At 53.7% G+C, this 27,135-nt stretch overlaps 1 protein-coding gene across 1 annotated transcript; it reads right to left on the bottom strand.

Annotated features, from left to right (window-relative positions):
* Positions 1–880: 880 nt before the first annotated feature.
* SLC26A9 (solute carrier family 26 member 9) lies at positions 881–27,135 on the bottom strand. Its single transcript, XM_032647292.1, has 21 exons — positions 27,046–27,135; positions 19,728–19,870; positions 16,893–17,032; positions 16,676–16,786; positions 15,846–16,021; positions 14,178–14,342; positions 13,524–13,676; positions 13,108–13,190; positions 12,205–12,352; positions 11,813–11,926; positions 11,539–11,616; positions 10,881–10,976; positions 8,893–8,999; positions 7,747–7,816; positions 7,534–7,626; positions 7,282–7,395; positions 6,370–6,639; positions 5,222–5,276; positions 3,881–4,026; positions 2,380–2,451; positions 881–1,123 (listed from the first exon to the last, which is right to left on the bottom strand). Exons 2-21 carry the CDS (start codon positions 19,850–19,852, stop codon positions 1,076–1,078), a joined length of 2,364 nt encoding a protein of 787 aa, XP_032503183.1. The 5' UTR covers positions 19,853–19,870; positions 27,046–27,135; the 3' UTR covers positions 881–1,075.

Genomic DNA, 27,135 nt, shown 5'->3' with positions numbered 1-27,135 from the left:
CCAGCTGGGATACGCCCTCGGTGGGGTGTCCTGCCTTGCCTGGCTGAACGATTCAGGCCCCAAGCTGATAAGGGAGAGTTAAACTCATTGGCTCTTTGCCAAATGAAGAGCACAAGGCAGATTTCCCAAGTGGGGGACGCATTTCTAAGGTCAGGGAGACTGCCGGGGCCCAGGTCCCACCAGATGGCCCTGGATTGGTACTAGCGCCCCCTGCCCCTCCACATCTCCAGTACAAAGAGGGAAAGCTTTTGTGCAGAATAGCTAGTATCTGTTGCTGGGTTGCCAGAGGGTTCTGCCAGCTACCGCCCTGTCCCTTTTGGGTTCCTACCTGGTCTCAAGTAGAAGGAAGCAGCCCTTGAGGGCAGGGGGAGTGATAATGTTTCAGGAGGCTGGTGTGGCTACCTTGGTGGGCTGCCCCTGGGGAGGTAGCTCTGGTAGCCACTCCCCAGGCTACAGTCTGACGTGCTAAATAGTAGTGGAGGTCTCAGCAGCTTTGAGATGAGGAAGAAGGGGACGTAGTCACCAAGACAGAGATACCTGGGTTGTGGGAGCACATGGTCCCAGGGGTACAGAGCTGCCAGAGACAGACTGGGCAGCTGGAAAGGGCAACCACAGAGTCCTAAGCAAGTTCATCTCTGTGTCCTGTGACAGCTTGACACCATCTGACACCAAGCCATGCTGGCGCCAGGACACTTTCGAAGCTTGCACTCTACGTCAGCACACGGCTTCCTCTTATTCCTGGCTCGGTCTTAAAGTCCAGCAGTCGGGGGTCCTGTCAGCTGCCACAGGCAGGGTGTGGGTGGGAGCGGTGGAGTGAGAAGGAGGCTTGCTTGTTGCTGGCTGGGGCCCTGAGGGTCAGCGGAAGGATGAAGAGGTGTCTCTCCCTGCCGTTGAGATTGACTCGCTCTAGAGATGCCGGGAGGGGAATGAGAGAGGAGGAGGAGGGTGGAGAGGTACTGGAGTCCTGGTGGAGGTGTTCTCCTCTACCCGCCACTCTCCATGATCCCAGGCTCATCCTTCATGGGAGTCCCAGGTACCAGGTGCTCTGCAGGCAGCACGGGAACTGGCTGGGCCCTCACAGGGCGGTCAGGGTCTCTGCGTGAAACATGCTGCCGAACATCTCCTGCAGGGCCACAGGGAGGAAGTGGGAGGGGGAGAGACAGCATCAGACCTGTTGGGTTCAGAGTGGTGGCAATCGCCAGGTGACCCTATGAACCCCCGGCCAGAAAGAGGCATTTTGAGGAAGTGTGTGTGAGTGTGTGCACGTGTGTATGTGAACCGGGGAGAGGCTGGGTCAGCCTAAGAGGTCAACTGGTACAGAGGTGACAAGAGAAGATGCTTGAAATCTAACTCTGAATCACCTCTGGTGTGCTGTGTGACTTTCACAGGTCCTGCCCTCCTTTTTCGTTCCACTTTCTTTATTAGGTAAAATGAGGGTTGAGATCAGACAAGCTCTGAAGTCCTTTCTTGCTCTGATAAGCTATTTTGGTCCTACCCAGGCTTTTGGAATGTGCTGGAGATTCCACAGGGACCCAGAAATCCATCCGCCAAATCTTTGTGGCCCCGGCTCTCTTTCCTAATGCCTCCCGCATGCCCTCAGCACCCCCAGAGACATGTTTAGAGGACCATGGAAGTCATACCCCAAAAGAATGGGAAGAGGCACAAAGTGAGATGTTACTTCTAATAGACCCAGAGCCAAATTCCTCTAAACCTAGTGATCTGGTTTCTTTTAATTCAGGGCATTGGAGGGGGGGGCTACTTTTCATGTCAGGACCATAGGGCTCTATGTGAAGTAAGACTTCACACCTGCATAGCTCTCAGCTCTTAAAGCCCATCCACGTGCAGTAATATTTGTATCCCTCATGTATCCCTAGAATTCATCTGATCCTACCAGAATGTAAGTTTTCCAAGGGCAGGGGTCTTTGTTTTGTTCACTGCTGTGTGCCCACCCTGGGATAGTGTCAGGCAAGTAGTAGGCACTCCATAAATACCAGTTGAATTAACAGAGAACAAAAGCAACCCCCACTAATCTTGTTAGGTAGATGGGACAAGGTATTGCCCATATTCCCCTTATTTTACAACGATAAACACTGGGGCCTGGTGGTGTTACGTGGCTTGCCAAAGATCAAGTAGCAGGTGTGTTGGAGAGTTAAGAATAGATATTAGTTATCCAGGACTTGGTCCAGTGACTCTCCCTTCCCCCATGATGCATTTCAGAGAGTGAGAAGAATTAAGATCTGCTATTAAAAGAAAGATGAGAAAGAAACATTGTTGCCTTCAAGGTGACTGCTCTGGCTTGGAGATGGGAGAGCCCAGGCAGCACTTTGGGTTTGATAAGGTCTCCTTCCTTTTCCTCCTGACCCCCGGCCTTCAGCTTACCTGCTCTAAGTCCCAGCAGCTGGGACTGTCCTCCTCCGAATCATACAAAGAGAGCTCGGGGTCCACTGGAGCCTGGATGGGGGAAACAAGTGCAAAATGAGCTGCAGTAACTGGATGACGGTCTGGCACAAATGGCAGGCTCCGGGGTGGGTGGGGGGGCACCATGTGCTCTGATGTATAACTTGCCCTCTTGACTTTTCCCTCACCTCCCTCATTTGCCTCTCAAAATACAGCACAGCTGTGGTTTTCCTCCTCACAGCAGACAGGTGTACATCAGTGTGGGCTTCCTTGGTGGGCATTTCAGAGGCAGGGAAGGTTTACCTAGCTTACAAGGATCACCGGCTAGCTGCCTGACCTGCGAATCCATTTCCCTTCTCTGGGAATCTGTTTCCTCATCTGTAAAAGTAGGATAATCAGACTCACTTTGCTGGCTCTCTACCTCACCATGCTGTTGAAAAGGGTGTGTGTGTGTATCATTTATAGATATGAATATGTTCTGTAATAGTTAAATATACAATACATATAATATACATTTTTAAGAATATATAAACTGTAAATAGTGGACATTGTGCAATAACGGATGATGAGGATTCTTCTGGAATCTCCCTCTCTTTGCTCCGGTGACAGGGTGCATAAGGCTAGAAAGGCCGCTGCTCTCACAGTTTCCCTCTGTGTGGTAGGCAGGCGCCAGGCCCCAGTGTTTCCCTGGGCAGGCTTTCAGCGCTTAGAACAGATGGCTTCACCTTCATCAGTCTCTTAAAGCAAACAGCAAATGGTTGCTCTAGGGCCAGAAGAGCCTTTCTTATGACCCACAGAGGGCAGACGAGGTTTGTTTCATGGACTGGGGCACAGAGTCTTGGGAGGCCAAGGGTAGAAGCGGAGCTGGCAGGGGAGCCTGGGAGGTGGCGTTGGCTGGGGATGCCTGGGCAGGGACCCCAATGGGATGGGCTTTTTCTGCCTCCCAGCTTTCTGGAGTGTTATTTGTAGACAGTGTTATTTGTAGCTCATTTGCATACCACTTACTGAGCTAGTAAATTAAATGTCAAGAAGCTGAGACAAAACTCTGATCCGCACTCTTCATCCATCACCAGCCTGAAATCTCCAAGCTCTGCTAAATTAAAACAGGCAGGCTTACTCCCCTCCCTTTCCCAAAGCCTCCTGTAGAAAGAGCGAAGGAATAGCAGGGGTGAGCAATGCCAGAATGCCAGGCATAACCCGCTGTGCTTTGGGTGTTTGTGTGATCTGGAAATTGATATTAATAAGGATTTTGTAATATACAAAGCTCGTTCAAGTGACGTAAAAGATACAAGTATCAGTTAATCTTAAAACCAAAACAAAAGAAAAAATCCCGTGGTAGATAATGCTACCTTAGAGTACCCATTCCACAGATAAGAAAACTGAGATTCAGAAAAGTTAATTGACAGAATTGGTGTTGGAACCCAAACCGTCCCGCTACTTCAGTGACCCAGGGCCTAGGATTCCTCAGGTGCAGGGACCTTACCCCTTGGAAGTTGCGTGCTGGGGCCACTTCCCTGGCCTTTGCCTGGGCAAACAGGACTGCGTCGTGTATGCTGGGAAAGACGTGGTTACGCTCTAGACACCCATCTTCGAAGATGCCCCCATGGTTAATGTCATTGTACACCTGGGCTGGAAGGAGGGAAAGATCACCTTCAAAAGGTTAACACCACCGTGGACAGGACCTGGGGTTGGGGGAAAATGGTGAGAGGGCCTGAGGGAGATGGAGAGAGAGGCCTGAGGGTTGTGCTCTTGCTATATCCTAGATAGAGCCTTCTCATTGGCTTTGCAGTACCATTTCTGGACAGCAGAGGGCAACATGAGCTTGAGGATGCTGAACCTTCACCCCAGGGCAGAAGGAAGCAGTTTGATTCAGGGAGTTGGTACTTCGTGGTGATTCGAGTGGGAAAGGCTAAAACGTTTGCCCATTCTGTCCCTTGAGGGTTCGTCCTTCCTATTGTTTACCCAGACCTTTCCTACAATGTCCAGTGTGTGTGGAAGAGTCCTTATTCCTGCTCAATCCTGGACATGATTTCCTGAGGAGTGTCTAGTGAGGGTCGGCGGGAGCTTCTGATTCTAACTCTGGAGCACACACAGAGCAGGTCACTTGCCAGTGCAGACTCTCTTCCTGAACGGAGCCTGCACAGAGCCTGAGCTGTGCTCAGGCCAGCGCCGAAGCTGGCTAGGCCTGCTGGAAGTTGCTGACCCTCCGCGGGAAACGGGGTGTGCAAGTATGTGCCCCTTCCCTTCCTCCTGTGTGTCTGTGCGCTCTTGCTGTGTGTCCGTGTCCCTGCACTCTGCACACATGCTGATGAGGTGAAAGTCCACTGCGATGTGGACATGGTTTGGGGCTGTGTATGTGGGCCCTGGAGACTGTGTGCGTATAAAACTGTGTTATCTGTGTCTTCCCTGGATAGTTATGGTATATCTATGCTTTGTGCTTATTCATAGACTTTTGGATTTGGAGAAGATTCCCAAATTTATCTAGTCGGGCTCATTTTATGTGGGTGGCAATCGATCCCTAGACAGATGAAGTGACTTGGCCAAAGATATGTGGCAAATTAGTGGTGGGCAAATTAGAACCCTACTTGTCATTTCTTAACTCCATGATCCCCCCCACTCTCTAATTGAGACCGCTAGGATGTTCTCTAACCCGGCTGTAGTCTCTTCTAACTTGTGCCCGAAACGCTTATGAGCAGCCAGTAGTTTAGGGGAACATTTGGCTGTTCTCATTTCTACCCCACTCACTATTCAGCATCCCACCCACCTATTCCCATCTCAGCCCCTTGCCAGCCTTCCAGTCGCCTACACGTCCTCCTTCTCTTACCATGAATGTTCACCAAGAAGACCTTCACACCGATCCTCCCGTAGGTGGAGCTCAGCTAGAGGAGTCGGGAGGGTGTTGGGGTAGGGAGACAAAAGGAAAGGAATGTTCTGAGTGGGCCTGAAAACCGATTCACAAAACGCACATCAGAGGGGGAGCCAAACAAATAAGTAGCCCAGAGAGCCCTGGCAGCCAAAGATAAAAATAGCGGCAAAGCACAGCACTTCTCCCTGGAGTGCTGGCTGACTGCTCCTCTGGAAAGCGGGGTGGACGTGGGGCTTTGCCAATGAGGCCACCACTTAAAGTCCCCATGACCCCTTCTTATGGGGCCAGATCTTTTCTTTCAGTAGCTTAGAGTCCTGGACTCCACCTCTTTCCTGACGTCGTGGCTTCAGGCAGAAACTGCAGGGGAGGACCGAGGCCCAGAGAGGCTACTGCTTTGCCCGGCTTCATGCCGGGTCCCGGCTAGGGAAGAAGGTTGAACCCAGGACTGGGGATGGAGCCTTCTGTGCACCTGGCTGGTGATGCCATCAGCCTATGTGCTCTCTGTACCCCTCGCTTTCTCTGGGCTGCTTCTCTCTGGGCCAGCCTCTGAGGTTTACTGACTCCTTGTCATCGGAAGTGGCCGCTGAAAAGTTATCAGGTGGATACATTTATTCAAGGTATCCTGTGAGCTGTGTGTTTGGTCTAAGGATGTGGGGCACTGATCTAATGTCTTCTTTCCTCTGTTGGCCAGAACCGGCTGACACTAGAGTGTCTGGGTGAGTGTGGGAAGGAAGGGCAGACCACGAACCAGGGCCAAGCTGAACTCTACTCAGAGGACCCTGGGGTGGGTTCCTGGCAGCCTGAGAGGGAACTTGGGGTGGACTCTGTTACACAGGGGTGCTAGGACAGGGTGGACCAGCGGGGCCTGGCTTTGGTATCCCTCCCCAGGCAGGCACTGCCTCGTGCTGTCTGGGCCTGCTCTGCAGAGAGCATTCTGTCCTGGTAGCATCTGGGGAAAAGGGATCTTAGGAGCTGTTAGGTTCCTTGGTGAGCTGTCTCGCTCAGTTGGTTCAAATGAGGGCTCCAAGGAAAGGGAGTGTAGGAGGGCAGGGGTGACGGTTAGGGTTGGGGGGTGGGCTGGCACTCCCTCCACCCGAGGGCCTCACCTTGGCCAGGGCTTTGATGCCCATCAAATCCACAAAGCTGACCCCACTCATGTCAAAGATGAGCGTGTGGAAGGTGACAAAGGGTGGGACGCTGGCCAGGATGTCACTGGGCTCAGCAGAGGCCGGGGGCTCACAACTGGCAGCTGTGGAGCTGTCAGGGCTGAAGGTGATGTAGGACACGCTGGCGCCATTAGCAGGCGTCTGGTTGTTGTTGGGGTCAGTTGGGGAGCCATTCTCAAAGTCCTGCTGAAGCTCCTGCAGGGAGACAGTCTGGAGGGCGGGAGTAGGAGGGCAGAGTCAGGGGTCATCACACTCAGTCAGACTTTGCTGTGGCTGAAGCTGGGGCAAGGGGTGTGCAGGTGGAGGTAACTGAACCTGGTGGTGGTGAATACAAGCCCCCCAAAACCCATAGGACCGGCATCTCCCATAGCCCTTTCCTTAGGTGGGGCCTGCACGTTTGGTCTCCCACAACCCCTCCAAGAGTGGCACCGAAGCCTCAGCCCACTCTGCTCTGAGAGAAAGGCCCTTTGGAAACAATTGAGCTCCTTTTTCGCATTTATCCACGTCTGCCTTCTCCGCAGAACTCCCACACCTACATCCACCTTGCTGGATCTAGGTTGGCTGGGTACCCCAGGAAATTCACTGCTGCTCCCCATATGGGGTTGCTCATAAGTCCACGGGCATATCCTATCTTAGCCAGAAAATGAGGACGGGCTGTGGGAGTTCAGTGGTTACCCTAAGAGCTGACAGCTCCTCATCGAAGGAGAAGATATCCACCAGGCAATACCCACCAGGCAGTGGCCACAGAGACTTGATGTCTTTGACTTCAAAGATACTGGGAGGTGGGGTACCAGGTAACAAGATCAGAGACGGCAGGGGAGAGGGCATGGGCTGTTTCTAGCCTCAGTTCACCTTGTTTTTCATAAATAGGGACTTCCTCTGTTGTATGGGCACCGTTCTCCCCTTCTCCTGCCTCTTGAGGTATTTTTGCTTGGCCAGCAATACTTTCTGGGGGTCCACACCTGTCTGTAGGGAGAGAACAGAGAGCAGTCTTAACCTCCACCCTCTTTGGAAGTGGCCTGCTCTCAGCTCCCAGCTCCTTTTCTTGCATCTTCCAGGCACGCTCTGTCCAGCCCCTCTGGTCACCAGAGGACTGAGCCTTACCTTGGCAGTGACCTTTTGCCTGAAGATTTCCGAGTTGGCAAAGTAGAGAGGGGAGCAGTAAGTGATGATCTTTATCCCTTGGATTTCCTGGGCCTGTGACAGGAAGACTCGGCTCAGTTAGCAGCAATATCTTTATTGGCTTTTTTTTTTAAACCCTTTTATTTGGGGTGGGGGTAGGGCAAAAGAGGGAGGTCACAATCTTGGATTACCCACCCTATTATAGGTCTTGGGATTCACATAAATGTCAGTGTCCATGACTTGGGCCAAAGTATAGCCATTTCGACTGGATGAAGAAGGAAAAGAAAAACATAAGAGAATGCTATTAGCGGATGGGCCTGGAGGGACACTGGGGCTGGGGGCTGGGCAGAGGCAGGCCAGGAGAGGGTCCCTTCCTCACCCTGGGGTTTTTGTGTTTGTCTTTCTGCACTGGAGACATATGCCTGATGGCCTGTGTCTGGGCTATAATTAGAGGGTTGACAGGTAGCTCCTTGACGTAGCTCCCAGGCTGGGGCTCAGGGGGGAGAAAGGGTGGGGAGTAAACAAGGTGACATGCTTACGGGGCCCTAAAGTCACCACTTCCTGGTTCTGAGTTCTCAGGAAGAGAAGACAGGGTTTCCCAGATATTCAGCATCCTTCCTGCCCTGACCTGGACCCCCTGGTCTGTTTCACTTAATTTTTTTAAAAAAATAAAATAAAAAATAAATAAATTTATGGCTGCATGGGGTCTTTGTTGCTGCGGGCAGGCTTTCTTTTTATTTGCGGCCAGCGGGGGCTACTCTTCGTTGCGGTGCGCAGGCCTCTCATTAAGGTGGCTTCTCTTGTTGCGGAGCATGGGCTCTAGGTGCGCGGGCTTCAGTAGTTGCAGCTCAAGAGCTCTAGAGCGCAGCTGTGGGATCTTCCTGGACCAGGGCTCGAACCCGTGTCCCCTGCATTGGCAGGCGGATTCTTAACCACTGCGCCACCAGAGAAGCCCACTTAATGTTTTTATAGCAAGGATGTAGCTGTCCTCTGACTTGCTGTTCCCTTGGGGTGGGGTTCCATTTGGTCTGGGGTCTAGTAGCACCCTTGAAAGGACACTGAGTCTCACCCACTTGCTTGACTCCCACTTTCTCTGGTGCTCCAGCCCTCCAAGACTGTGATGGCTTCCCCTGGGTTTTCAGGATGTGGGAAGTCAGGTAGCCCAGCCTGTGCCGAAAGTCCTGGCTGGGCCAGGCTCTCCTTGGGCCTGGCAGCCCCTCCAGTGCCAGGCCCAGAAGGTGACAGTATGCAGTGGGCTGGGCCAGGCCTCACGTGGGAGCCCTTGGCAGACTGGCCCAGGGGCCCCACTGCTGTGCCTTGGGGGGAGGGGCTGTTACTTACAATTGGGTCTGGAAGATCACAACCAGGGTGGAGAAGGCGACACCCACTGCCACACCATACGGCAGGCTCAGGAAGAAGGCAGAGAGGAAGCTCACCACCCAGACGCACTGTGAAGAGAGAGACGTCAAAGCAGGCCTGGGGAGAAAACTGTCCCTTTGGGGAAGTCTTCCTGGACCAGCCTAGGTCATTCTCTGCTAGCACAACTTCAGACCCACCCTTCCCTTTTCATGCCATTTTTGCACTGTTTTATGTAACTGAGCTTCGGTTACACTTGCCCATTTCCCTTAGATTGAGTGTGGCTCCCTGATCTTGTCTGGTTGTTAATAGACAACCCCAGCATACACAGGGAGTCAGGATGGCTCAGTGAGAAGAGTATGAGTCTTGGGTCAGATATGCCTGGGTTCCAAATTTCATTCTCCTACTTACTAGCTGTGTGATCCTTAGTTGCCTAATTCACAAAGGGGGAATAATAATACCAGCTTCATGAAAGGATTAAAGAGTTAAGGAAGATAAGGTCCTAGCCTTAGTGATGGGCTCCCAGTGAGCGCTCCGTAAACCTGAGTTCCATTCCTCCATCTGATAATAAGCTGTGTGCCGGACACGTGCTCAGCTACATTTCCTGATCTGATAGCCTGGGGCCTGGTTGTGTGCGTTTGGGGACAGGATTGGATGCAGTTTTATTTTTTGCAGTACGCGGGCCTCTCACTGTTGCGGCCTCTCCCGTTGTGGAGCACAGGCTCCGGCCGCTCCGCGGCGTGTGGGATCTTCCCGGACCGGGGCATGAACCCACGTCCCCTGCATCGGCAGGCGGACTCTCAACCACTGCGCCACCAGGGAAGCCCTGGATGCAGTTTTGACAGTTGCCTCCTGTGGTGTTTTAGAGTCCCCCATGTTCCTCTGAAGGAAATAAATCTGCCCACACTCTTGTACAGAATTGTGAAGATCAGATGGGAACCCAAAGCACTATGTAAATATCAGGAACTATTGTCATAGTGGGGGGGATTGTTGGGATGTGATAAAAGCAGATCTCTCGGGGTGGGAACTGGGACGTTGTTTTTCTCCCTATCCTCATCCCTCACTCCCTGGGGGACCCCAGATGGACCACTCACTTCTCTGGCTTTAAGGATTTCCTTCTCATACTGTGCAAGTGTACCTTCTCCCCTAGGAGACAGTCCAGTCCAGAGGTTTGGAGTCTAAGATTTGGGGTTCCAGTCCTGACTCTAGCACTTACTACTTCTGTGGCCTTTGATGCGTGACTAAACCTCTCTGAGGCTTGGTTTCATCATCTTGAAAGGAGGTTAGTAAATCCTTTCTCACAGCTTATGGTGGGGCTCGAGTGGGGATGAGGCAGTGTCGTCGGTCTACGGTAGCCTCATTTCAACTGCCCAGCGGAAGATGCATTAGGAATGTGACTAATCAAAACAATGGTTCATGTTTGCTGATTGTTTTACGGTTACATGGTGCTTTCCCATTATGATCTCATTTAATCCTCAGAGCCAGTGTGTGACCATCACCCGAATTACAGATGGGGAAACAGAACTCCAGAGAAGTCTGGTAACCTGCTTAAGATCCTGGTCTGCTGGCTTTATGTTCTAGGTTTTTTTGTTTTTTAAAATGATTTCATTTAGCTTTCTTAGCTAAATTTTATTGAACACAAGATACAATTCGACAATGTGCTCCTTACTTGTATTATCTCATTTCATAAGCGTCCTGAGGTGGGGGGTAGAGAGTATAAGATACCCATTTCACAGATGAGAAAGCCAGGACTCGGAGAGGTTAAGGGACTCGCCATTGGTCATAAAGCCAGTGAACAGCTGAGTTAGGATTTGAACATAAGATGTCTCACTCCAAAACCTGAGCTGTCAGCACTCGGTTATGCTAATCAAGCAGCCGACCAGAGGGATCACTGACAGGAGAGATGACAGGGCTGTGGGGTTGGAGGAGGCGGCAAGGGCACAACGGGTACCCAGAGGCCGCCCAATACCTACACAGTCCAGCTTGCTCTTCCTCCACAGGTAGTAGGGGTCGGCGAGTTGCTTGAGGGAGTTCTTGAGGTTGACAGCAATCAGGGCTCCTAGCACAGCCTGGGGAAGCAGAGCATTGTTACTTGTCACCTGGGGTGTCCCCGTTTTCCTGCCCTTCCTGCAAACACCTGACCCTGAAACCTGGCAGGACAGAGTTGCAGTTCTAGAACATCTCTGCTGGCAGAGACCCCAAATCTCTGCATTCAATCTTAGGGCTGGAGCGCAGGTGCTAGAGTCATAGGGCCCCTGGCCCCATCTTTGCCCGTCCTCTTTTCCCTCATCCCCACACGGCCCGTGCCTAGAGCCCTCCTAGCCAGGCGCCCACACTGACTTGTAAAACACTGACTTGGGTGTGGACTCTGAGGTCAGAAGTCTGGAGTTTGTGACCAGCCCTGCACTTGTGAGCCTTGTCACCACAAGAAGATCACCTAGACCCTCTCAGCCTCAGTTTCCCTCACCTGTACAATGGGGAGAGTAAAACCTGCGTTACTACTTCACAGGTTGTGACTAGGACAACGTGTGACAATGATGGCACTTGGTAATCTGTAAAGTGCCTCACAGCCCTCAGGGCCTGCTCTTACTGGAGTCTCTCGCTGCCTCTGCTCTCGTGCTGTGCTCTTACCTTGGGGAGAGGGTAGAGGTAGGACCCCAGGACCAGCATTGTGATCATCACCACCAGGGAGACGCACAGGCTTGACATCTATTCAGAGAAAGAGTTTGGAAACAGGGAATAGGTGTGAAATTCTCGCCCTCGTTTTGTTTCCAATAGATGCCTTTGGTGGACTGGAGGCTAAGGAGGGGAGAGAAAGGTTGGAGAAGCAGGTGGCCTGGCTTCTCCGGGGCAACTGTTCTACTACTCCCCCATCCCTCCCACACTCTCCTGGTCCAGCGCTCACCTGGGATTTTCCTCCAGCTCCATCCACAGCCAGAGTGACAGAGAGAGCACAGCAAATGACATGGATTTTAAAGAAGGAGCCGAAGAAGTTGCTGCAGCCCAGGGCGATCATCTCCTGTGGGCACAGGATTGGAAGCTGGGGCTGGGGTGCAGGGTACAGACCAAACACGGTTGCCCTTGCAAGCTGGATCTTGAACTTGAGAGTGACCCTACTGCTTTAAAGCCACATACCCCCAATCAAGTGGAAGTCAGCCTCTTGGTGTTAGAGTCCCCGCCTCCCCACTAGCAGGCAGCCTTCCTCACCTAAGCCCAGAGCCCCAAAACATCTCTTGCCAGGCCTCTGTGGGCCCTGGCCCGGCCTGCTCAGCCCTGCTGGGGGGTGGCCGGACCTACCTGGTTAGAATCCACGTCATAGCCGTGCTTGCTGGCCAGGGTCCGGCCCACAGCCAAGTTGATGACATAGCCCACGATGGCCAGGGAGAAGGCTGTGCCAATCATGTCCTTCCACTGTGAGACCACAGGCAACACGGGAGTGGGGAACCTGCCAAGGAGCCAGAAAGGAGGCAGGCCCCAGGGGTGTGAGGAGAGGGAGGGCACTGCGACCTTCATCAACCCACAGGGACCGGCTGGGCCCCACTCTGTGCCAGGGCCTTTACATGAATTATCCCTTCCAGTCTGAATCCTCAGTGCCATGCCGCAGGGCCGCTACCGTCACTCCCCTTGACAAAGCAAACATCTGAGGCTTAGAGAACATAACTTGCCTGAGGTCACAGAGCTGGTAAGCGGTAGGGCCTTACTTGTTCACATCCAGGTTCTGGACTCCTTACGCGCACTCGTCCGAATATCCGCAGCCCCCAGTGCTGTGGGCCTTTTCTCTGTGGCCTGCTCCAACTCTGCAGCATAAGCACCTCCCCTCCCCTCCCAGGGCCCAGTGCGGTGCCTGGCACAGAGTAGACGCTCAGTGAATCTTGTTAGTCCTAACAGCTTCCTTTCCACGTGGGTAAAAGAGCCAATGTATCAGAGCAAGGCGAAGAACCGGAGAAGGGCTGATCGGAGCGGCTTTGCTTTAACAGCACCCATCAACAGAGACTTTCGCGGGGGTGTTTCATGACTCACCTTCAGGAAACAGCCACCATTGTGTGGCTCTTCTCCATAGTAAGTAATAGTAATAATTCATAGCTGGTCAGTGTCACAGAGTTTATAATGTACTTTCATAGAGTTCATTTCATCTCTGACTCTGAACCTGGGGGCGGTGCAGTGGGGGTGGGGTCAGGCTTCCCAGCCACCTGGACTCACCCTCGTTGGATCTCTCCCACGATCTGCATGTGATACTTTTTGGGCATCTTGCAGCCCCCAGAGATAGCTGTTGCCACCACTACCTGCAAACCCCAAAGTGGAGAATCGGGATTGGCTCTAAGTTGGGGCCAGGGCAGGGGTCCCTCTCAAGCCTTCCCTTTACTTTGCGGACCCCAGATCCCACTCCCCTGCCTCCTCGAGGAGGGGCAACCTGAGGATCAGGGAGAGTGGGAGCCATACACAGGGGGAAGGAGTAGATTCACCCCCGACTTCCGTCCTACTGGCTCACAGTGGGCGAGTGGGCCGGGGGCCGGGTGGGTAGAGGGGCTCCCCTGGCTCTGACTGGAGCCGGATTCCTTTTTTCACAGCCTCTCTTGCCTGGGCCCCAGCCCTCCACCCCTGGGCAAGGTCCTTACCACGATCATTTCTGTAGGGATGGGGAAGCGGATCTTGTGCATGAAGCGGGTGTTGAGCTCCTTCACCAGCACCAGGAACACGCTGCTGATGAGGGCGAAGACGAGCGAGGCGATGTTGGTGTGGGGGAGGTTTTTGCAAATGTCAATGAAGGTCTGTGGGAGACAGCATCATATTCATGTGTTCCCACCCCTTCCTCCCACGCCGCTCCCACCCAGCATCTGAGCCAATGAAGGGACGTCATCAGCTCTCACCAAAGCAGAATCCAGATCCTTCTCAGAATTCCACTTTCCACCACCCTCTCCCAAAGGGCATGTCTGGAGCTCATACGGGGATGGGAATGCAGATTCCCTTCCTCTTTCTCTAGAAAGAGTTCAAGCTAAAGGAGGAGGGATGGAGATTAGACATAAGGAAGGACTTCCCAGGCAGGGAGGGGTTGAGGCACTGGAACGGGGAGCTGATGGAGAGTGTACCTCTGCTTTTCTGCAGGGTTTAACCACAGAGAACCTCAGCAAGCCCTCAAGGTCACGTGTTAGACACTCCCTCCCAAAGCGGGAACTTCTTGGAATCCTCTCTGAACTTCTTAAGACAGTGAACTCGGCTCATGTGTCTGCTCAAGCCCCTCTCTATTCACAGGGGTGCGTTCCTAGACTCACAAAGACGATGGACCCTGGGCCTGTGTAGGAGGGGATGGTCAGTCCGAAGATGTACTTGAGCACGGAGATCAGGATCTGCAGGCCAGCGGCTGTCATGAAGCCCCGGATGAAGGACTCAGAGAGGTAGATGGCCACAAAACCGAACTGTACGAAGCCCAGGCCCATCTGAGAGGAGAGGGGTGGTGGGGAGAGACCAAGATGGGTCAGCAGCTCCCATACCTGCCTGGCTCAAACCCAGGGCTGGAGTTCCGTGCAGCCCTGGGATAGCAGCAGCTCTAGGGAAATGAGTCCATCATGACCTTGTCTCGCCCTCTCCTGCCAGCAGACCTTTAGCCTCTGACACTTCACCTCGTTGGCTCCAGTTTCCTCGTCTGTAAAATGAACCTGGTACTCACCAGTGTTTCCTCTCTCAGTAATTGACACCCCTGCCCACCCAGCTGGCCAACCAAAAACTTGGGAGCCATCATCCCTCACCCCCCATCTCCAATCTATCACCAAGCCCTGTTCATTTTGTTCCTGGCAAAATGTTCCGCAAGTCTACCCCCTCATCTCCTTGGCTGCCACCCTGGTCTAGGCCCTTGTCACTCTTGCCTGGACCTCTGCATAATCTCCCAACAGGTCCCCTGCCTTAACTCTCATCTAGCTCCCGTCCGTCATCTTCTCCATAGTCTGAGTGGTCCAAACCGACTGCCAATCAGATCCAAAGCCACTGCTTAGGGGACGGACTTCAGACTTCATTGTCTGGCCCCTGCCTACCTTTCTAGCCTCTTCTCTGGTCTATTCCCCAAAGGCCCCCTCCCTCTGGCCATACCAAACTCCTTGTCTTGCCATTCCCTGGTCAGTTCACACTCTCTTAGGCCTCAGTGCCTTGGGGGTGCTATTCCCCCTGCCTGGACTGTCCCTTCCATGCCTTGTTCATCTGGTTACTGGTCAACTTCTACTCACCCTTTTAGACTGAGCTCAGATGTCACCTCCTCTCTTTGAGGAGAGGCCTTCCCTGACTTTCTCTATGTTGCTGACCTCACTGCCTATACATCTATCTGTTGATATGGCTACTTCCTCAGCTGGGCTGTGAGCTCCTTGAGAACTGGGCCTCTTTCTTACTTATCTTTGACCCCCAGAGCCTAGCCCAGTCCCTGGCACGGTGAAACAACGAAAAAACATTAACTGGATGAATCAATGAATGAAACCTCCAAGGTTGCTTCCTGCTCTTACATTCTGTGCTGCTGCGTTTGCCTTCATAAAACCTAGCAGAGTCCTTTGCATGTGGTGGAAATGCAATTTATGTCATGCAGGTGATGCTGTAGCTTGGAGCAGAAGAAGCTCCAAGGAGGGGGATAAGTGATGTTAGAGAAACTGGAAGACTGTGCTGGCTGAGAGCTGGGCACTGGAAAGGGTAGTGGAGAGAGGCCAGAAGTCCTTTAGACAGTCATTAGCTCAGGACAGTTTTATTAGGTGTAGATGCTGGTCTTATGCACCTGCTGGAGACAGAGAAGGAGAGATGCTCTGAATTTTCAAGGTCCTTTGTAGCCTCGAAGTGGGGAAGAGGGAGGACGTAGAGCCCTAAGTTAGCTTTAATGTCAAAACTGGGACTCTGAGGCAGGGGCAGGGTGGGCTGGTGCCTTCCTGAGGTGGGGCCCCAGCAGAGATGGAGGCCGCCCCCCTCACCTGGATGACGGCAGTCAGGCAGGCTAGCGTTGCCGACACGTGCAGCCTCTCGGCCTCCATGGCCACTGTGTCCACATGGCTCTCGTTGGTGGCATTGTTGAAGACCCGGAATTTCGACTCTGGGGCCAGCTGCAGACAGATGTTACCCACCAGGATGCTGATAACGGCAAATGTACCTGTGGTGCCCCACCCAGCCAGCAAAAGTCAGAGGTTTGGACCACACCCGTGGAAACCAGAAAGGGGCCCAGGAACGCTTCCCGACCCCCATGGGGATGGAGCCCTATGCCTCCAAGGCCCCTTTCCAGCATAACAGTAACCGTTCACATCTAACCATGATCTACAACTCTTCAATGTGCTTTCACCCCAACTGTTAATGTTATTTTATTGGACACATGAGGAAATGGGCTTGGAAATATAAGCAGAGCCTGCGCCAGAAACAGGCCTTGTGGTCAGGCCCTTTTTCTCCATCTCACTTAGCACCGGAGAACTCCATATGTCCCTGAAGTGGTCTGCTGGGACCAGTCTGGGAGTTAGATGGTAATTTCCCACACCTGTTCAGCACTTTACGGCATATCTTGTTCCACAAAGTCTTCCCCACATTCCAGGGAGGGAGACCAAACAGGTCATGCTAACTGAGCTCACGGAAGCTAAGTGCCTTCTCCAAGGTCACAGAAGACCTGGGACTGACACGCACAGTGATGGTCCCTCCAGGACCAAGCAGCACCAGCTAGAGGAGAATGCAGATGGGAAATCACCCCAACCCCCTTCGCCACCCACCACCCATCCTTGTGGTCCAGGTCAGCTCCCTGCTGAGAGGGGAGAGGCCTTACCTGGCACCATCTGGTGGATACCTCCCAGGAAGAAGTAGGTCAGGAGGGGGAAGAAGGAGGAGTAGAGGCCGTTGACAGCAGGAAGGTTGGCCAGCAGAGCAAATGCCATGCCTGCAGAAGACCGAGACAGTGAACATCCAGGGGCATGGTTGGGTTATGGAGGTCACAGAGAGTGGGGTGGGGAGAGAAGTAGGCTTGGCTGAGGGGATCCCCTCACCTTGTGGGACCTGGATGGATCCACCGCTGATGCCGCCAAGAAGGTCAGGGATGATGTAATCTTTGATCTTGTACTTGGGGAGCCAAGAGAGCACAGGGAACAGCCCGAACACTGCGGTTTTGATCTTGGCCGAGGAACATCTGGAGGGGCAGAGGGCAGGTTTCTGGTCAGCACTGCACAGCTTGGATGCTCTGAGTCGGGAATAGATTATAATATCCTGTTCTTGGTCATTCATCCATTCGTTCACTCGTTCACGCAAAATTCAGTGAGCACCCACACGGTGTGGCAGGACTTTCTCTTGAGAGCCATCACCATGCCCTGGGCACTAGCTGGAGGTCTTCTGATTGCTGACTGCTCACCTGGGAAGTCTATAAGACTTGGCTTAAAGGCATGGATTTTGCGGTGGCTGAGCCTGCCGAGGTGTCAAGTCCAGCCTCCACCTCAGATGGCCTTTCTCTGGTCTGACTGAACACAGGCCCGGGCACCCTCTTCTGGGCTCCTGCAGCATTGTGTGTACCTTGTGTTGTGATTTCTTGCTTTTCATCTATCTCTCCCACTACACAGTAAACCCAACATGGAGAGAAGTCTGGCTCTCTTGTTCAGCTTTGTATACTTCGTGCATTACACTGGGGTGCTTAGTGAATATCTGTTGAAGAAATGAATGAATGAATAAGTGAAAGAATGGGCCTGAATTGAAACTCAGTCTGAGTGGGGGCTGCTGCCATATCTCTTAGAACTTCCCCCCAAAGGAAGGCTCCACTCTCCCTGCAGGGTGCACCTCTGCTGACCTACTATCCTTCATGTGTGATGACTCGAGTGCTGGAGTTCTTTCCCCTGTTAATTCATCAGGAGAGGGAAGAATGGGGAAACTGTTGGTTAACGCAGGGTGGGGAGAGTTGATCCCTCCCCTGTTTGCTGAACACCTTGAGGTCCTTTCATTAGAAACTCAGGAGTGGTAAAAACAAGGGCCTTCAATCTCAAGGGTGACAGCTGGTGGATTGATGACTAGAAGGGGGCGGGCAGGCATTTGCTTTTCTTCTCCCAGCTGAGGGAACTCAAATACTCAGGGACCATCTGGTGACTCACTGGCCTTCTCTGATTAGGCCCTCCTTTCCTGCCCAGCACCAATTCCTGCTCTTTGCTGTTGCTCAATAATAGTTTCCCTGACACTGGGTCCCCTAGATATCACCCAAAACTGAAATTAACACAGGCAATGCTTTGTACCCTGTAAAGTCTGGGTAGATTTTCTGTCCCAACCAGCGCTTCATGGAACCGCATCACCATCACCATCTGATTCCCCGGTCTCCTCTGTGGTGGGTAGTGCCTCTCCCATCCCTGGGATGCTGGATGGGGAGTTGGACTGGTAGTAGATAGCTTAAAGTATCTCTAAAGGCTTGTCCTAAGAGAGAATCAGGCCTGCAGGAACTCTCTCATGTTTGTTTGTGGCAGGGAAAACTGGACTCGTGAACGGAGAGCTGGCTGGGGAAGAAAAACAACCCACTCGAGGGCTTGTACATGCCCAGCCTTACTTGCAAGCCTGCCATATATTGAGCAAAGCAATCTGAAGCCTGAGAGAAGAACTGGGAACAGATGCCAGACACCCATACAGAGGTTCCAGAAGCCAGGCGGGAAGTGGACGGAGAGAGATTAGTTTTCTAGACATTCATTCATTCATTCATTAAACAAATATTTACTGGAGCACCTTCTGTGTGCCAGGCACTGTTCAAGGCTCCCTTGCCAGCCACATGGGAATTGTTAGCTCCCTGCATCGCCTTATGTTATCCATCATCCTAATCTTTTAGGACAACAGCAGGTACCCTCTTCCCTCCAGTACAGTAACAACCCAAACTTAAACTTTGGGCACAAAGACTTGCAGAGCCTGCCTGCCTGAAGGACACAGCTGTGGCACCCAAGGTCTTGACTGTAACCGGGCAGAGATGGAGCCTCCCAGGAGAGGTAGGGTTGGGCTGGGGCTTTTAGTGAAGACTCAGCTGGGTGATTCCCCCAGTCTGAACCAGTTCCACCTGCATCTCTACTTCAGCCATTGCCAGTGACCTCAATTCAGGTAACTGAATCAGCTGTTTCCCCAGGGAGGTGAGGAAGAGCAAACCAGACCCCGGTGAAGCCTGAGGGAGGTCTGCCAGACGTCTGGGACGGGGGAAGATAAAGCTCGTAGCCTCAGGCTCCTGGAGTGTGGGTATAGATCCCCTCGTGGAGCCCCCTTCTCATAGGCATAGTCTCACTACCCGCCAGCACAGTTCCAGGGATCTGAGAGAGGAAAGAGCCCAGGGGCTGGTGAGATCACATCCTGGTAGGTACCCTTTAGCAGAGCCCAGGAATTTAGGGGCTGTCTTTGGGCATTGTCTGGACCAGGAGAAGGAAGGAGCACCCAGGAGGGAAAGAGGACAAAGTGCACACGGGGGTGGGGGAGGCTTCAGATTTTCCTTGATAAGGAAAGGACAGGAGAAGGGACAGGAGCAGCAAAGGCTCTGCAGCTCCCCACCCGCATATGGTAGCATGCCCTTCTCCAGCTCCCTTAAGATCCCAGGAGAGACTTGAGTGGACTGAGAATATGGCGAGACCTCATGCAGGGGGTTGGGGATGGTATACAACCCTTCTGAGCCTGTGGATGGTCCTTGCTTCCACTCCCCATCCTCCTTGGGGGTCTCAGTAGAGCTGAGGCATAGGATCTCAAATTCAGGGTTCAGAATCTCACCTCCCCGAGGCTTCCCCACGTCCTGTCTTAGGGACACTGGTACCGGAGTCATGGCCTGGTACGGGAAGATTTTGGTGGGGAGTAGAAGAGAGAGGAGTCTGGGCTCTGGGCCACATTACCTGAAGGCATTGCGAAGTTTTTCTCCCAGTGGGTACGTCCGATCCTTCTTCTCAAACTCATCATCGAAGAGGGTGAGGGAGTAGGTAGCTCTGTCTACCACGTAGCGGGGCCTGGGCTGGCTCATGTCTGGGGCATTTACAAGCTTTGGGAGAAGCAGAGTAGGGAAGAACGAGGGGCATCCCTTCCCAGCACCGGCCTGGACCTTCTCTCTCTAATCCTAGCTCAGCAGACTTTTATTCTGTCTTCCCCGCCCCCAAGCCAGCAAGGTGCCTCCCTTCCCTCTTTCAAGTCTTTCCACCAGACTCACTTCTTTTGGTGGCCTTGCCTCCCAGGCACGGATGATGCATACGCTCACCCTGGCTGTTTTGCTTGGCGCCCAGCACGTGGCTGGCACTCCACACCTGTTATATCACCGTCACCCCCGCTGAACACCAGGCAAAAAGGAGGTGGGAGTGCAAGGGCAGGAGTCACAGCTGGGATTCAGCAGGTTGATCCTCTGCCCCCTCCCGCTTACCACCCTCCCCACATCGTCCCCTGGTGTCCCCACAAGCCCCTCTGCCTCCCTGGACCTCAGTTTCCCTGGCAGAATGTCTCATACCATTCAGCCGGTCAGCCTGGAAGAAAGAGAGAAAACAGCCTGCCTGGGGGCGGGGGATGGCTGAGGTGACCTCAAGAGGACCCTTCTTAAAGGAACCGCCTAGGACTTCACCAACAGATTTCCCCAGGGGGACAGTGGTGTGTTTGGGGAAATCAAGATGGTCTGCGGCGGCTGGCTCTCCCACGGCTTCCTGTGTCTAACCTTTCCTCCACCCTTGTGTACTGGTGCCTCTCCTCCTAGCTTTTTGCGCAACCTTGCTGACGTTCCAGGAGCTGAGCAGGGCAGGACTAAGTGCCAGGGCCCCTGAGGCCCAGAGGAGCTCCCTGCATGGATCTTTCCCTCCTCCATCCTCAAACTGCTGGTCCGCTCTCCTCTCCCTTGCCCCCCAGAGCTGGGAGAAGCCCACCTGGAGGACCTCAGAGGAAGAAGGAGGGTGAGGAAAGAGAAGGGACAGGCTTAGAGGGAGATTACGTCTGCGAGGTGGAGAGTGTGGGATGGCCGTGGCCAGTTTGGCAAAAGATTCAAGATGGAGTTAAGAGTGAGAAACCACACGGGGGTCTCAGGAGGCTCCCCCACTGGCTTCCTAGGGGAGAACCTGGGTGAATGAGAGGTTATCAGAGGGGAGCAGGCTGGTTGATGCCTTTTGTAGAAGAGAATACCGGGGAAGAGGTGGAAAATGCATTAACTAAGGGCCCAGAAATCTGGGTTCTAGTGCTGGCTTTACTGGTGAGGTGGAAGGGGCAGCATTGCCTTTCTGAACCTCAGATTCCTCATCAGTAAAACTGGGGTACCATGTCCTCCTCACAAGGTTTTTTGAGGATCAAATGAATAAATGGACAAGAAAGCCTTGTGTAAAATGTAAAGAGTGATGCAAACGTGAGCTGTTGTGGATGAGACTGTGCCCAGGTGGATGAAGGTCAGGCTGGTGCATTCCACTCGGGGGGTCGCAGGACCCTGAGGCCCACCAGGACCTGTAAGCTTGGGCTGGGTGTCTGGCAAAACCCCACGGATGCTACCCAACGGGCAGGGAAGTGGGGGAATGAGGCTGCCCACACTGTCTGTGCCCAGGCCCTTGCCTGGGCACTTAATATGCACCCAACAAATGCTTGCTGAGTGAATCAAGAAATGCTGTTTCAGAGAAGACACGGGCAGAAAAGAATAAGAGCAATGGCACGTGAGACGCTTCAATGGGAGAAGTGAGAGGCTGAGTGGCATAAGGTAAACAGCACAAGCTTTGGAGCCAGAGTGACCTGGGTTCAAAGATTCAGTTTCTTCATCTGTAAACGGGGTTAATAACAGTCCCAGGTGTTTGCCATGAGGATTCAATGAGATCATGTCTGTGAAGTGGCTGGTCTCCTAAGGGCACCCAGTAAATCGGAACGGCGATGATTACTATGATTAAGATAGGAGAGCGCTTCCTTCCTCTTGGGAGAGACTATTCAGAGGCTTCCAGCCCCTTGCCCCCGGTAAAGCAGAATGGCCTCGCACCTCCTTCCCCTCCCCACCCTCTCATCGGATCAGGAAGGGTCCGACTTTCTAGGTGTTTTGCCTGGCGGGCCCTTTGGGAGCAATGAGTGGGGATCGTGACCCTCTGGAGGAATCCAGAGCTCCAGCCCGGCTCCAGAGGAAGACTCATCGTTTGGGGAGTCAATGCCTGGCCACCGAACAGACCACTTGTAAAGCAATAGCCAGAATTGTCAAGGGGGCTGAAGCAGGAGAGGGAAGAGGAGGCGATGGGAGATCTTGTTTCCTTGCTAAGCAGCAGGTGGTGATACCCGAAGCCCCTTCCCAGGCTACTTTCAAAGGCTCCCAGTTCTAGTGGTGCGTTTGTGGGCAGAGGGGTTGGCAGTGTCTGATCGTACTAAACCTCCTAACCCGGCTCCCCCCCCCACATTCCCCCATTTCCTCAGTGGCACCTCTCCCCACCCCGCACACTTCTCCCTGCCTTTTCCGTCCCGCCAGCCTCCACATTGAGTAGTTCATCAAATCCCATTGCTATTTCCTTCCGGTGTCTCTCTCAGGTCTTATCTCACACCTGGACTACTGCATTAGCCTTCTGACCGATTCCCCAGCCCACACCCCCTGCTCAGAAAACCTCAGCTTCCTCATTTCCAGGAGGATCAAGCCCAGACTCCTTATTTTGACATGTTCGTCCTTACAGCACCTGGCCTTGTTTTGGTGGGCTCAGTAGATTTGTAGGTTGGGTCTGCCCACTCCATCCAAGCTGTCCACTCAGCATCCCCTGAGCAAGCTTCCTCGGTTTCCCCTCAGGGGCTCTGTCCACTTTTTCCTCCTTACCTGAGATGCCCTGACTCATTCTGCCTTTTTAGCCCTGCCTCTCCTTAAGACCTGCTAGGTTCCTCCTCCTCCCCTCTCCTCCCTCTCTTCCTTCTCCCTGCCTACCTGTTCCTCTTCTATGAAGACTTTCCTGACCACCCTGGCCTGGGATCTCTTTCTCCTTGAATCTCCTTTATTGGGACCTGTCCATCCTGTGCATCACCGTTGGCTTCCAGGGGAGGGAGGCAGGAAAGGGGGTGACGGTGTTGGAAATTCTTCTGAGAGCACAGATGAATTTGGATGACGCAGGACTGTTTCTGCCCCTGTGGGTAGGCTTTATACAAATGGGGTGAGATGCGACGGGAGTTCCCTCTTACACAGGCTGACACAGGAGAGAAGATCCCTTGCTTTACTGGAGTGCAAAATCTGCCCCTTTTCCCATACGCTCCTCATCTTATTCCAGAAATAGGGTGTTGAAAGGGAGAAGGCTCTGGGAGCTTTCCTAATCCTGAGTGTGCACTATGTACAAAAATGAGAGCCCAGCAGCCCGTCAGCCTCAGAAAGCTTGGCCCAGAGGGAACCTGAGGTCTAGGCAAGTCCAGCTCTCTCATTTTGCGGATGAGGAAACTGAGTCTCAGAGGCGGGATGGGAACTGAACCAGGCCTTTGACTCCAACTCAAGTGCTCCTGTTGGAAGGGGCCCAGACCTTCCAGAGACAACCCTGATCCTGCCCTCTGGCATCCCTGAGTGGCATCAGACAACCCTGGTGACCTTCCATTCCAGCCAGTGATACAGGACCTTCGTGAGGGCCCTGCTGGGGGTTCTGACTCCTCTCCTGGCCTTGGCTTTCCCAGGATAGGGACAGACAGAGTGGCAAATCTGCAACCACGCAAGCTGCCACAGCTCCTGGTGAGGAGGTGCCCTCATCATACTTACTAATTCCAAGAATAGGGGTTGAGGCAGGGTGGGGCTTAGGCGGGGAGGTTACTTCATCCCCAGCCAGTCCTTCATGTCTAGGAGGAGAGGGGGATGGGAGGGAGAGGCGGAAAAGGGTGAGCTGGCAACGAGGTGGGGGCACCGCCTCTCCCAGATGCTCCCCGCGTTCTCAGAGAGTTCAGGGGCTCCCAGGGACCCCCAGAGAGGGCTCGTACAATGCTAGGTTAGGGGTGGGAAGGTGAGAGAGGGGGCAATAAAGGGAGAGAGGTATAGGGAACGTGAAGACTTGATCCCTAGTTAAACAAACACACAGCCTTGCCAAATGATGTCAGCATGGCTGAAAAAAGTCGAGGGCTCTATTGCCATAGGTGTGTATTACCGGGTCTGGCCTCCCATCAAACGGTGTCAGCCCCTCCACTGCTTCCCATCCCCCACCGGATCAGGGATAAATAGCAGGTGCCATGTGACGATATTGAGGAACAAAAGGGTGCCCCTGCCCCTCCCCCACTGTGGAGGTAAGGAGGGCGGGTCCTGAGTGGCTGGAGAGACCTAGAGGGGGGCCCGTGAGGCTTAGGGGAAGTAGAAGGTGAGAAGGGAAGAGGAGAGGTGGGTGTATGGACAATTCCCCAGGCTTGGCGGGGGAATGGGGTCACATCTGGGGCAAGGGGGATCTGGAAGTCTTGCAGAGCTAAGGAGCTGGGGGTGGGAACAAAGGGGAAATGGACTCTGTGGGGAGGCACAGACCAGAGCAGACCCCCCTCTTGGGCTTCATCAAAATCTTAATTCCCACACAGTGAACTCATTCAATAGAAAGCCCACTGGAATCTCCTCCAAGTCATATTTCTGACTAGGTCTGTCACATTGCCCATGAGAATACAGTGGGCAGAGATGGGCTTGGGCACAGTGCCCAAGTTAATGCATAGAAAGTCTTGGAATGGTGCCTGGCCACAGTACGTGAGCAGCAAATTCAGACTGTTATTATTACTCCAATTATTCTGGAGGGGTCTCTTCCTTGTTCCTCTGCAACCTCAGGCAAGTCACTCTGACTTTCTTGGCCTTTCTTTTCCCATCTGCTTCTACATGCCGCCCACCCTGCCTTCCCCATGCCCTTGTTCCTTCAAAATTTCCCAGGACTGGGAAAAAAAATCTTTGTAGAAGAGGCAGGACATCTGGGGAGCAGGGAGACGAGGAACCCGTCTGTGGGGTTTCAGTAGGTCTGGAGGTGATCCTGTCATTGTGGCCCAGGTTGGCTTCCTCCTCAGCCTTGCCAGGTGAGTGTGTGTGTGTGTGTGTGTATGTGTGTGTGTGTGATGGGGGGTGTTCTTTGATGTGCACATGTGCCAGGCACGGGAGCAACCCCAGCTCGGCCAATGCAGCTCAGGCTTCTTATCACGGGTCCCTACCTGGGCGATCGCTGTGTTCTGGGCAGAGGAAAGGTCACTTTCAGGTTTCCCCTTTGCTCTAGCTGCTGGTTCCTCCCCGCCTCATCCAGGGTGGGAACCAGAGGGAAAGGGCCGCCTCTGAGTGACAGCGTGGGTGGGATGAGAACTGCAGATAGAAGAGGAGAGCTGGGGTCTCAGCTGGTGACCACATCCCTGGCAGGAAGGAGTGAGGGTATAGAGGCCTGTGAGTTTCCAAGGCATTTTATCACTACTCCTTTTATTTCTACTGTCCCCGTGTTTCTTGGGAAAAGTTCCCACCCCCTCTTCACCCCAGCCTAATTCAGTAATGTGAAGGGGAGCACAAGATGTCCCTGCGCTGCCTTCCTGCTCTCTGGCTGTTCTAGGGACTGGTATCCCCTGTAGGGGAGAGAGAGTCACTGCTACCTGCCCAAATCCCCACTCATTATCTCTAAGCCTGCTCACCCCTTCCTCTCTGCTTTCCCTGCTGGGGATGGTTGCTGGGCTGAGGAAATAAGCTCCAGCAGAAAGGCATTTTCCAGCAGTGAGACCTGACCAAGGTCATGGGTCCCCGAAATGGACATTTAAGGTTAGATTCCTAGAGGTCTGTAAGGAGACTAGGGTGAGTCTCACTTGGAAGTAGGCCAGTGTACAAGGACCCCAGTAATGGGCCCGCTGCTCTGGTTCAAGGAATGAAGAGCTTGCTCAGCGCTGAGCTGGCCCCTCATTCCCTCAGGGAGCTCATTGGGATCAGATTTGGGTTGTTTGATTCAGTTCAGCACACGCTCACTAAGTGCCTGGTATGTGCCCATCCCTGGGAAGACTCTGGACATCAAGAGATAAAAAAAAGAGTCTGCCTCTACCCCCAGGCTTTATATAGTTGAGCATTCCGGACAGTCGACCAGGCTCTGGGAGGTGCCCGGGAAGCCCATCCTGGTGGTGAAGGAGCCATGTGTGCTGGTCTTGGTGCTGCCCAAGGAGGGTCCTGCCGGGTTCTGAATGCCAGGGCCAAGGGAGGACTGGGGAGGGCCGTGGGGCTCTGGGAGAGGGGTGTCCATGTGAGTGAAGCCATTGGGGGGATAGCCCCCCTCTCGGTCTGCCTGACTTGGGGTGCTGTGCCACTCTGAGGGGCACGGCCTTAAAGCTGGTCTTCCTCCCGGTGCTCAGACCCACTGGAGTCAAGTGTCATGGCGGCGGGGGGTGGCGGTGGTGGTGGTGGGTTGTGCTAGAATGATAGAAGATTTGCTTGGCCTAGCCTGGGGAGCCCGTGGGCTGATTTTGAGGAGTGGGGGCACTGCCTGAGGGTGATTTGGGGCCCCTCAGAGCTGCAGGCTGAGGAGTTAGGAGGCTGGGAGCCAGTGGAGCTGGTCCCACCCCTCCTGAGTTGAAGCATGTACCTGGGAGTCGGGTCCCTGGGTCCTGCTCCTGCCTTCCTGATGGAGCCAGTCCCTTGCTCACCCTCCCCTAATCCTCGCTTTCCCCTCCTTCCACCTCCTCCAACCTCTCAGGACTCATGGAGACACTGGGGACACACGCAGCCCATGCAGGGGCCTCGAGCTGGTGGAGAAGCGAACGAATGCAAGAGGACGTCTGCGGGGGCAGAAGGAGGGGGTAGACAGCCACACAGAGCAGGCCGGTGAGCCAAGCATTAAGAGCTTTTGGCTTCCAAGACTTGAAAAGAAAGGGAGAGGTGCAGCCAGCAGCTTCAAAGGCTGGCGCCCCGAGGAAGTTCCAATATTTTTGTTGTTTCCTCTGCAAAGGAAAGAAGCCCTTGCAAAGGAGCTGGCTGTTTCTCCTCACCCCATTTGGGGGTCCGGCAGACCTCCTCCACCGGACCTTCCATCCCACAAGCTCCCTTTGGCCCCCTGCCCTGCAGCTGAGGTCCTGACATGGGAGTGAGGACCCAATGGGCTTCTCCGAGGTGAAGGGCTGGGGGCTGCTCTCAGACCCAGGGGGCCCAGAGCCTCCTTCCCACTTGTGCCCAGGTTGGCAAACAGCCACCGCCATGATCGGCTGGTTCCTGTCATCCCTCCCCTCACTGCCCCCGGTGCCCGCCCTCTTCCAGGGATGACCCCCAGCCCAGGGGGTGGGCTGGGTGGGGCTTACCAGTGGGTGAGCAGAGCCGGCTGGGCAGGGCTGCAGGTGTGTCTGGGGAGCGGGCAGCCGAAAGGTGTTCCAGAGGTGTGCGAAAGGGCT

Source organism: Phocoena sinus, chromosome 1 (genome assembly GCF_008692025.1).
Source record: "Phocoena sinus isolate mPhoSin1 chromosome 1, mPhoSin1.pri, whole genome shotgun sequence".
NCBI classification, from domain to species: domain Eukaryota; kingdom Metazoa; phylum Chordata; class Mammalia; order Artiodactyla; family Phocoenidae; genus Phocoena; species Phocoena sinus.
Note: the sequence above shows the minus strand (reverse complement) of the source record. Positions and strands in the feature narration are given on the sequence as shown.

Excerpts from the sequence above, each read along its gene's own strand:
- SLC26A9 (XM_032647292.1), bottom strand. The coding sequence starts at position 19,852 with ATGAGCCAGCCCAGGCCCCGCTACGTGGTAGACAGAGCTACCTACTCC. Across the intron at positions 17,033-19,727 it reads AAACTTCGCAATGCCTTCAG|ATGTTCCTCGGCCAAGATCA; the intron begins GTAATGTGGCCC and ends CTGCCCCTCCAG. Across the intron at positions 1,124-2,379 it reads GCTGCTGGGACTTAGAGCAG|GAGATGTTCGGCAGCATGTT; the intron begins GTAAGCTGAAGG and ends GTGGCCCTGCAG.